The sequence below is a fragment of the Sebastes umbrosus genome, chromosome 23, assembly GCF_015220745.1.
Source record: "Sebastes umbrosus isolate fSebUmb1 chromosome 23, fSebUmb1.pri, whole genome shotgun sequence".
Lineage (NCBI taxonomy): Eukaryota > Metazoa > Chordata > Actinopteri > Perciformes > Sebastidae > Sebastes > Sebastes umbrosus.
In genome coordinates, this window is record NC_051291.1 from 10,597,815 (window position 1) to 10,609,401 (window position 11,587).

Consider the following 11,587-nt stretch of genomic DNA (forward strand, 5'->3'; position numbering starts at 1 on the left):
AAGCAAAAGGAAAAAGGAGACAGATGCAAACAAGCGTAATCAGTTCCCCTGAGAAGCTTTCGCTGATGGGTTAAACAAGTGGCCTCGCTGCCAGCAGCCATTAGCCACTGCTGCTATACTGCCAGCTCTGACAGAGCATGGGGATGTTTAGGACTCAGAGATAATTTGAAAAAAGCCCTATAATTGGCTGCGATCTGTCTGACAGCTTTGAGCGGGAGTCCCTGGGGCCTCTGTATCGATGAATCTTCCTGATTTGAAACCTCACTACCTTCCGCTGGCAGTATGGGGTCCGTTTCAGAAAACCTAATGGTCACTGCTTATTCCTTTTAAACTTAGGAGATGCTGTGTGTCTGAACAGTGATCTGAAAAAGTGGAGGAGCGATGGAGTGCAGTGGTGGTGCTTCTGCCTTCTCGACAGATACAGAGACAGTAAATTATTAATAACTGACCCTTCTTTTTGTGTTTCCTGAAGAGAAAGACTACTGCTCTCACCATGGTTGGCCATGTCTGGACTAGACTTTAGGCGGTACACCAACCTCTGCTTTCTGGCTACAACCAGGTAGCGGTAGCTTGCCTGTATCCATATTAGGGATCGACCGATATGTTTTTTTTCAGTACCGATACCGATTATTAGTAATCAAGGAGACCGATAATCGATATTTTGAACCGATATACATTTGCAGGAAAAAATTAAAACTTTGGTGTCAAAAATGGGAATAACACAAAACTTCATTGAAATGCATTAAAGCATATGTTTAATTAAAAGAAAACTTTTCAATATTATTTTAAAACAAAAATTGCAGGGAGGTCCCGGCTTCTTATAAAGTTAACTGAAAATTTGAATAAATAAATGGCCTGTGGAGGAGCTACAGCCAATGAGAGCGCAAGACATGGGTTGAGGGGAGAAAATTAATTAATTAATTAATTAAAAATAAATTTAGAGCTCTTTATTTTACAAAAAGGACGGAATGTTTTGCTTGAAGCTGTATTGAAACACTTTCATTGATTAAAAAAATAGTGCAATGTGAAATTCATCAAATTTTTAATATATTATGACTTATATTATGATATTTTATTCTTCCACTAGACTCTTTCTCTGATGACAAAATGTGCTAATTAAAACAGAAAACACGTAATTTGGGAAAAAATAAAACGGATTTCATAAGGGCCCTACACCAATGAATAGATTTTGGCTTCAGCTTTCCTAGCTTCTGGATTTTACTTTCAAATTGTAAAGTTGCAAAAAACTAGAAATGAAGTGTAGAAGTAGTACCTTTCATGAGGTGGAGTCACCGAAGTGGAGCGTGATCAGATAAACTGGGTAAATTGGTGTCTCTTCCTCCAGCATGCCTTTTTACCTGGACCTCAGACAGCTTCCTGGACGGCGTTAACAGGACGCTCTGCAACTTGACGCTCTGCAACTTGACACCTCGGCCTGGACACACAATATTAAGAGAAATAATAACCATGATAAACAACACCCCACTGACTGTTTAATGACTTGATCAATGCTGTGAAATACAGCCTGTCTGAGACATGCCAGGAGGATTCACCGCTGGTCTTCTGCATAACACAAATACAAAAAACACACATATACAAACTGTAATGTGAGCTCTTCCACCTCCTGGGATCTCCGCAGAGTTGTCTATATATGTTGATTTTTCATTAAAAAAAAATTGTGTTTATTAGAGTGGTCCTATTACAAGGCTTCTACTGAGCCGTATTAAGGAGTGTATCAGTGTCTGAAGGACATTAATGTGCTGACTGTGCTGCTCTTAATGAGGCCACAATGCTCCTTGATGATTAAGCTCCTGGAAGTCCTCTCTGTTACCAATAGCTTTGTGTCTTTCTCACACCACAAATACCAGAAACTCCCATTAAAACAGAAGGGAGGACTGTGTGTGAATAAACACAGAGAGCTGCAATGACTGTGTCCCTCTTCTTCAGTCCTCCTGCTGAGACAGAGGAGAGGACAGAGATGTCACAAGAAGAGAGATGGTCCTGATGCATGGCAGCAATGGCAGATGCTGACATTAGTCAAAGGGGGACGACACAAGTGGAGACATCAGCCCCGTCATAATGGACTCCGTCTTATAGCCTCAAGTGCTACCTGTACTATTAGTCACTCCGTTCCCTCCATCACTCCGCCACACACACACACAGAGACAGACAAACAAACAGCGCCTTGAGAAAATGAAATGAATCAATAGGAAAGACAATGAAAAGATTTCCCAGCACCACAGGTCACTACAGAGCTATACTCCTGAGCACCACGGTGTCCTCGTTAACTCTGACGAAGAGAAATGGCAGATAGAAAGTCCTTCGTGAGTGTTTTTGAAAGGATGCGGTGCAGCAAGTTGGTCAGGAAAGTTCACAACTGTTGTACTACAAGACTTAGTTTGGAAAAATATGCTTTTGCATAATTTTGGTGAATATTTAATGGCAAAAAATATTCAATAACTTCCCTTTTATAAAGTGTAGTACCACCAAAATTACTTCACACATCAATGATCTCCTCATGGTTGTACTACAACACTTAGTTTGGAAAAAATATTATTTTGCATAATTCTTTTGAATTTTTAAAGGGGAAAAATATTCAATAAGTTCAGTATTATGCAGTATAGTGCCACCAAAATCCCTTCACACATCAATGGTCTCTTCCTGATTATACTTATTAAACTAATTAAGACAATTTGATGGCACTACACTTTATAAAAGTGAAGTTATTGAATATTTTTCCCCATTAAAAATTCACCAAAATTATGCAAAAGCATATTTTTCCAAACTAAATGTTGTAGTACAACCATGAAGAGATCATTGATGTGTGAAGTAATTTTGGTGGTACTACACTGTATAATACTGAAGTTATGAATATTTTTCTCTTTTCTGTGTTGCACTTTGTAGACAGTCCCTGACCTCTGGTCTCTCAGTCAGCTGCACATAGAGACCAACGTTATGTGTTAAATGTGTTGATTAAAATGAGGTTGTAGCTCGTTGTCTACCTTACAATTGTGTGCTTACCCTTCCAGCAGAAAGGAGCAACATTAACCTCTCATTGGAGTGTCAGGCCAGATGATGAATCCAACATTTGCTGTTCTTGTAGCTCTGTTTTAACCTCCACCACCTGTTTTAAACCTCTGATAGAGGACATGACAGATATCGATCTCGGCTCGTGATTGGCTCAGGTGTGTGTGTGGGCGGGGCCTCGATACCTCAGCTCCTTTTTTTTAAATAAACTTTATTTTTACATTTGTTAACAATATAATAAACAATTAAACCAATACATAAGTAAATACATATAAAGAAAATGAAGGGATAAAAACAACTCAATAAAAAACAAACAAAAAATGAAATAAAAAATAAAGTAATATAAAACATAAATAAATAAAATACAAAATAACTTAAGTAAAAACATTAAATTGGAAGCACAGTCTCACCATTTTAATTACATTTTTGCTGAAGTTATTCTTTATGTTATTATTATTTTTTATTATAAACTCCGAAAAAAAAGTTTGGAAACTTGTGTTTGGTGGATTATTTCTCTGTTCTTACAATGCTAACTGGCATTGTATTTTACATGGTTGGAAAGCCTGTTTATTTACCTTCACAGTGATGTCCAACTTGTAAGGATCATGCATTAGTGGGATGAGCAGCACAGCTGATTATGTGGGTAGCGCCCAAGAAAAAATTGCCAAAATGCTCTGCCAGTGGTAAACAGTGTATTCTCCTGTTGGTGTTGACTCTTGTTTTGAGTTGTTTGGTGGATTGGATGATTGAACTCTCTATCAGTAACAAGGAACAAACAAGACATATTGGCTATTTTACACTTTATTCATTTAATACACCGTTAGAAGCCTCAGTAGGGTGGAAGATCCATATGCAGCCACAACAGCCTGGCAACTCCTCCTCATGCTGGTCACCAACCAGGTCACACGTTGCTGTGGGATGGCGTTCCATTCCTCAACCAGGATTCGTTGCAGGTCCAGTAGAAGTTAAAATTCACAGATAACATTTTCCAAGATAAACCTACAAATATCTTGCCACAGTTTACGGGTATGTGTACATTTCCAGAAAAGATGGAAAATAGTTTCAGTAAGGGAATCACACAAAGCACGGCTTAAATCAAAGTCATTTTTTAAATTAACAAAAAAGGACCTAACCAGGTAACATTGATGACAGGCCCCCATTCACCTTTTTTCTTTTTTTTTTTTATTATTATGTAAGAGAATATCAGTACATTAACAGTATACAACTGCTCATGTCAGGGGTACTTTCATAAAGTAATAAAATAAAATAAAATGAATAAGAACAATAAAAAAAACATATATATATAAAGAAAAAATAATACAAATTCAGAATAAATTATCATCGGTACACAAGAAATTTATCAAACACATAATTAGTTTTAATTGCTTTCTTATTCTTAATGTTTCTTATCGTGGTGCCATATTGATGCAGTTCTTGAACCTGAACCATGCAGTTAAATGTGCCATAAAACCAACACAATGAGATAAAAGAGCTCTGTAGAGCCATACAGTTGGCCCCTATTGAAGTAAACATAGTAATTAGATTAAGTGTATGTTAATGTTCATTTTAGTTTTGTTCTCAGAATAAAATAATTTTATTCTTCTGTTTTTGTTGTAACAAATTCACACATCCCATAGCTTTCCACTGTTCTCAGACCTATTTTGATAACTCGGTGGTTTCCCCCTCTGGTAAGTGTAGACTGTGGCCGTGAAGTGTCGGCCCTACATGGTCAGCAAACACTGTTGAGGTTTCTGGGGTAATTTGTGCTCAGAAAAACAACACCTTTACAACCCTCGTTGTTGGCACCCAGACATGGATTCAAGCTATTACACCAAATTCTCACCCTGCCATCAACATGTCCCAATAGACACCAATATTTGCAGCAGGCGGCACTTTTCCTCCCACTTCTCAAATATCCAATTGTGGTGACAGGACCGTAACTCGGCCACTTTAGCTTGATCTTTTTGTTTTTACCTTGAAGTGTGGCCGATCTCAGGACGCAGACGCTGCACTTTAATACTTGATTTTGTGAGATGCCTCTCTGCACGATTGTTTCTTCTGTCCCAAGTGATCATGCTACACACACCCTGACTACTCTGACATGTAGCTGAACTGCAATCATCTTCCAGTGAAAAAACAAACACCTTTGTTTTACATGGAACTTGTGACTTAAACTTTTCACCTCTACAAAATCAAGTAAGTGAACGAAACATCATTGCACATCGCATCAACCTAATGATTGTAATATTAACCTGCTACATGGAACAGATTGTTCCGTCCCTCTGAATTGATTACAGGTTTCAGAGGTTCATCGGACTCATGATTACCTGCAACGCACTCTTTACTGTGGAGGGCATGAGCTGAATATGGAATCAGTGCAAACGACTGTGGATTAGTTATGTTGAGTAAACAAATAGAGCTGTAAATCAATTAGAAATATTTAATCGCGATTAATCGCACATTATTTATCTGTTCAAAATGAACCTTAAAGGGAGATTTGTCAAGTATTTAATACTCTTATCAATATAGGAGTGGGCAAATATGCTGCTTTATGCAAATGTGTGTATATATTTATTATTGGAAATCAATTAACAACGCAAAACAATGACAAATATTGTCCAGAAACCCTCTCAGGTACTGCATTTAGCATAAAAAAGATGCTCAAATCATAACATGGCAAACTGCAGCCCAACAGCTGTCAGTGTGTCAGTGTGCTGACTTGACTATGACTTGCCCCAAACTGCATGTGATTATCATAAAGTGGGCATGTCTGTAAAGGGGAGACTCGTGGGTACCCATAGAACCCATTTTCATTCACATATCTAGAGGTCAGAGGTCAAGGGACCCCTTTGAAAATGGCCTTGCCAGTTTATTCTCGCCAAAATGTAGCGTACGTTCGGAGCGTTATTTATCCTTCTTCGCGATAAGCTAGTATGACATGGTTGGTACCAATGGATTATGTTTTTCTAGTTTCATATGATGCCAGTATCTTCACTCTGAGCCCACTACAACCTAAAAGTTGCATTAATGTGTGAAAGAAATTAGTGTCGTTAAAACGAATTTGCGTTAACACATTATCGTGTTAACTTTGGCGTAAAGTAAAAAGGCTCCTGGATGATTTATTTTCCATCAGCTATTTATTTTATTATCTTTATTATCATCCATTATGTATTTATTCTTATTTTTCTATCTTTTTTATTTATCTTTATTCATATTTCTATGATCTGTGTAAGCATATGCCTTTATCTTTCGTAGCCTGCACAGAAATCCCAATGTCATTGTTTATCATCATCATCATGTGGGACCCACTTGGCATGAAAAATTGTTAAATCTCCATCTGGCTTCTCCAGAGAAGTTTAGAAATAGAGTCATGTGGACAAAGTGAAATTTGACAAAGTGGCTGAAACAGAAAGTCAAACTGCGCTCGTCTTCAGACAAATTACCCAGCCCTTCCTCTTGAGTGCTCGGCGGCACGCGCGACCGTGGCTGGCAGCCACGCTGCATTCGACGTGCTGCTCAGCCGTCATAACAGTAATAATGAATCCGCTTTTATATCCAATTAAAATGTTCCTAATAGCATTGTGGTTGCATCGATTTCTCTGCAAATGGCTGTTCAGCTGAGAACATTCGCACCGAGGCATCTAGAGGGATTTGGCTCAGAGTACAAACAAAGAGGGACTGATAAGTAAATAGCCCAGAAGAGATTTATGCTTATGCATGTGTATTATGAGCTCGTCAGGGCACAACTGGCTGCTTTTAAATGTCTCCTGCTGCCTTCTTATAGCTGCTCAATGGACTTGGGAGACAACGATGTAAATGTCAATTCTCCATCTTTCTCAACCACGACTTATAAAATGACTGTTAAACTGCCTGAGTGTGTGATAGTGTTATAATAAGACATTACGACATAAACAGTTCAACTGAGCTTAAAGAAGATGTGTTATGTGCTTTTTCCTTTAGTGTGCCCCTTTTTTTTATATTACATCGCCTGTACCAGTCTTATAATTAACTTCAGAATAGATTTTATTGAGTGTGTTTGTGAGCATCAAGAGCACATTGGACAACGCTGAGGAGCTAGTAATCCAAACTAAATAAAACTTTAAAAAATGGGGGTGTTGCGACTCAAAAAGGTTGAGAACCAATGCTTTAGGGCAGACGTCTTCAACAGGGGGTTCGCGACCCCTAGGGGGTCCGCGGAGGTACTGCAGGGGGGTCGCGAAATTTTCTCATTATCATTTTTTTTAATTATTATTATTTAATTATTATTATTTTATATTCATTTTTGGTTGATTAGACAATTATTTTTTTTATTCCCCCCTGTATTTTTCCCCCACAAATTTAAATGTCTTTAAATACACATTAACATGAATCCAACATATTGTAGCGAACAGATAATCATGCAATTGACAGACATTTTTGATATTAGCATTGGTATCAGTTAACAAGGTAAGTTTATAAATGGCAGATGGAGAATCTGTATATGAGCATGTTTTGTAAAAAATGACAAAATACTCCGTATGTCTCTGTATTTTCACTGTTAACTTTTTAACCAGCAGCTAAATGTTGGATGTTCAGTAAAACAGAGCACACACACAGACCGTCTCCCAAGGCAATTACGCTGTTCCCCCCCTCACAGCTATACAAGTCTTATTAAAACAAAATGAACCAAATTCAAATGCTCAATCAAAACACCACATTTATGCAGCGATTTTTCAATTTGCGGGATTCACTTTTGGATTTAATGCTCGATTTCACGGTCGGCTTAACTTCGGGGTTCACGTGATTGCTGAACTACAACTAGGGAAATAAGTTATAGATTTGTCGAAAATCAGTCATAAGCTCAACTAATGCGCCAGACAAGGAGTCAATAATAGATTACAGAGAGCGAGGAGGGAGGGAGAAGATACCCAAAAGGCAATCGGGAGTCCATATTAATTATGCTAATGATTTAGATTTGCCACTTCATTAACCACCATTTCTGAGCTGCTTGATCACAGGGGGTAGCTCAGCGTAAGGTCTCCGTAGCAACTGTGTGGGGGAAAAAAAACAACAGATGAGCCACAAAGAGTGTGTGTTTGTGCATACATCTCTGTTGCATGTATGTGGGCACATGTGTCTAATTACAGCATCTGGTAATCACTGGAGAGACAATTAGCAATCAATTAGGTTCTATTCCTGTGAGGGGATGTATTTCACAAATCATCATAAATACAGTTTTTAGTTATTTCTAATCATTTTCTGTTTAAATAAAAAACAGTGGTTGCATGTTTTTTTTGTTGCAAAAAATCCCCCCTCAGATTCAGGAGATCATTTCCCGCAGTTTTCTTTGTAAAACAGCAGGTGGGAGCAGAGTTCAATTAAAGTTACGTATGACTTCTCTTCATCTTCTCAGAAGGTCTGATGCTCATATTTTTTGGAGTAAAGAAATGCAAAGAGGTTTGAGGAACCACTGATCTGCACAGTACACGACCAGCGTGCTGCATGCACAGTGTAAACATGATACTAAACTAATGATCCCGAGCAGGATTAGTGCCTTCGAGGAAAGCACCGGGAATTGCCCGCGGAGCCGGTCGGAAAAGCAATTCGAAGACTAAATGAAAATGTATTGCCGCGATGATTCATTTCACATTTATCATCAGCCTGAATCACACGCTTTTCTTCTGCAGACATCAAGATTATTTGATGGCTCGGCAAAGACAAAAGGGAAAAACGGGGGTCTTTTATTATTCCAACAATGTCGCTGTCAAACAGGAGCGGACCTCGGTTTGACTCGCTCGTTTGCTTTGAAAGTAATTTAAACGAGCAGAAATAAGATGGTTGGGGGTTGGGGGTTGGGGGGGTGGAAGCGAGGAGACGAGGCTGTCAAAACGTGGCCGAGTTATTTCATCTCGGTGTTTGCCCACATTGCAATAATTGATTTGTCTTCTCGGGCGTGAGTACACAAACACGGCAAGTGGCCTAGAGAGGCATGTGTCTGTCTGACCTGATGCTGCTTGTCACCACATGCTACGTGCTTCTATTGATTTCACCCACTCCTCCTCCTCCGACCTCATGGACTCTCATCATCTCATTAACTCATGTCATGTGGACAAGCAGGGTTCAAACCATAGACTGTATAAAAGAAGTATACGTAGTCACCGTGACGTCACCCATCGGTTTGTGGACTGCCGTTTTGAAGCCTGGAGTTTGGCGTTTTGGTCGTCGCCGTCTTGTTTTTTTAGAACCAGAAGTGACACAAGAGGGTGGAGCTAAATAGAATTTTTTAGGTAACCAAAAAGGTTATAATTAACTTTCATGAACTGGAAACACATTGTGAAAGTTTTAAGACGAACATACTAACAACGCCGTGGTAGCGACCTGTCAATCACGAGGTAGCCACGCCCTAAAGCATCCCCTGCTTTATGGTCTATTTGACTCTAAATGGGACCATAATTTACTAAATGAACATCATGCTGTATTGAAGAAGACGTGAAACTAGCGATTGAGACCATAAACTCATGTTTACAATGTTTACTGAGGTAATAAATCAAGTGCCAAGTAGGCTCATTTTCTCATAGACTTCTATACAACCAGAGGAGTCGCCCCCTGCTGGTTATTAGAAAGAATGCAAGTTTAAGGCACTTCAGCTTTGGCCGGAGGTTGCCCACTGGTTCAAACCTACATAACTTTATATGATTATACTTCATAACGATCCCGAGGTTTTCCAAATTTTCCAAATGTGTCAGGCTGAATGTGCATGAAGTGACTCACAAGACATCTTTTATTTTGGATTTAAAGTTTTGACTCAACGCAAGTGTAATATAGCAGAGTGCTGGAAAAAGTAGATACAGAATATACTGTATATGTATATGTGTGTGTGTGTGATTCCGTCAAACACACAAGAAAATGTTTAATTTAACTTAAATGTTACAAAATGTATTTGTGTCGGGGAAAACCGGAGCAGATTTGGGCGAGGAATCCTGGGAAATCCCTAGATCGCAATTCCCGGCATTCAACCCTGCATCCCATTTATCGAAGGGATACCAGAAATGGGTACTTTTTCTCATCCTGTTGGAGGTATGTCAGACAAAAAAAAACAGTTGGGAACCACTAGCTTACAGCATGACAAATATATCAACATCTTTCCATCAAATATGCAGAGGTTTTTGAGCAGAACATGAAACAGAACAGAAAAAAAATAGTCAATTTCTGTTTGTCTGCTGTTGTACCCTACTTTGGGATTTGTTTTCTGTCTTCAACCTGTTTCAAATGAGAACAGTGGGAAGTAAAGAATAAAATATTTATGAATGTACACCTGAGAACCACAAAAAGGGACTGTTTAACTCTTGACTCTGCCAGGGTGGTGAGAGCCCCGAGCGGTTCCCATAGAGGTGGTGGTGGTGGGGATCGGTATGATGACGCAGTAGCTCAAAAATCATCAGGCGGGGTGATCGTTTATGTGCTTGTGTTCTTTTCTTCTGGTTACTGCTTTTCCAGAGTGTGTTGTGGGCTGAACAATACAGCAGACAACAGGTGCCAAATACCCATTTTGCAAGTGGCACATGATGATTAAAAGGTGGTATTGATAACATTCAGCCACTAGATGTCGCATTCTCCCTTTACATTGAATTTACTTCACAACAAGTGTTGTCAGGCACGTAACGTCAATCTCACCCATTTATCTGTTTTTACCACACTAACCGGAGATACCAACTTTGTTTTACTATTGGCTCACAAGCCTTGATAGAAGTGGGAACCGAAAGTCTGATATCTTCCACGGAGATAAAACAAAAACATTAATTTTTTACCTGCCAACATTTTTTAAATGATTAATTCACAATCATATTTTGTTCAGGAAAAGCCACGCTTTTATTCAGCACCTTTCTAAAAGGCTCTGTGGGTGTATTATTTCTTTAAAAATATTCGTCCACATAAAATTGTTATCAATAAGGCCTTTAATTCATAGAATTTTGTTTATTAAAATCCAATTTTTGACAATGCAATCCCTCACAATGGTTCTGTTATCATAAGCCATGAGTTTAATTTGCGATGCGGCGGTCACACAAAATGATCTGATGAAAGCAGTTATGACAATACTTGGTGTGATTGCTATAATTTTCTGTATTAGAAGTGACTTTCCGATTATAATATGGGGGTTATTTGAATCCGGACAAATCTAGCGGGAGTCAAAGTCAGTCTGTGATTCCTAATGGAACAGCTCGAGGCGGTAGATTGGTATGACAACAAAGATTACAGCCTGCACTTTTATTAATGTTTTGGGACAGGGTCGCTTAAGTTCACAAATACTGATTTGATCGCCCAAGGCTACGAGAATACCGGGGATAGAATTTGTCAAACAGCATGATGTCCCCTGAAAACAACATGTGATTCTATGGTAATGGAAAACAGTGGACTGAGTGGCAGCTACATTTATACAAGGTGGCAAATTCTGAGTGAACTGAGGCTTTTTTTTCAGTGTCAGCTGTCAAATAAGTGCAGAGTATGTTTTCCAATAGATTGCTTTGTTTCAAAAACTAACATTTTTGGGTGCTTTTTGAGTTCAAAAAAGTTCAGATGACAG

The 11,587-nt window shown here is 38.8% G+C and overlaps 1 protein-coding gene across 3 annotated transcripts in view; it reads right to left on the reverse strand.

The window, feature by feature from the left end:
- LOC119482751 (protein FAM180A) overlaps positions 1–3,171 on the reverse strand; it is a 38,708-nt gene extending 35,537 nt beyond the window's left edge. For 2 of the 3 annotated variants that reach the window (XR_005205526.1, XM_037760597.1), the window contains exons 1-2: positions 3,022–3,152; positions 1,274–1,435 (exon numbers count right to left, since the gene is read on the reverse strand). Coding sequence is in view for 2 of the 3 variants with exons in the window: in XM_037760597.1 (XP_037616525.1) it covers positions 1,274–1,280 (7 nt within the window). In the remaining variant the exon portion in view is untranslated. Of the gene's footprint in view, positions 1–1,273; positions 1,436–3,021 lie in introns of all 3 variants that reach the window. The other variant, XM_037760595.1, reaches the window with a different exon arrangement.
- Positions 3,172–11,587: the final 8,416 nt, after the last annotated feature.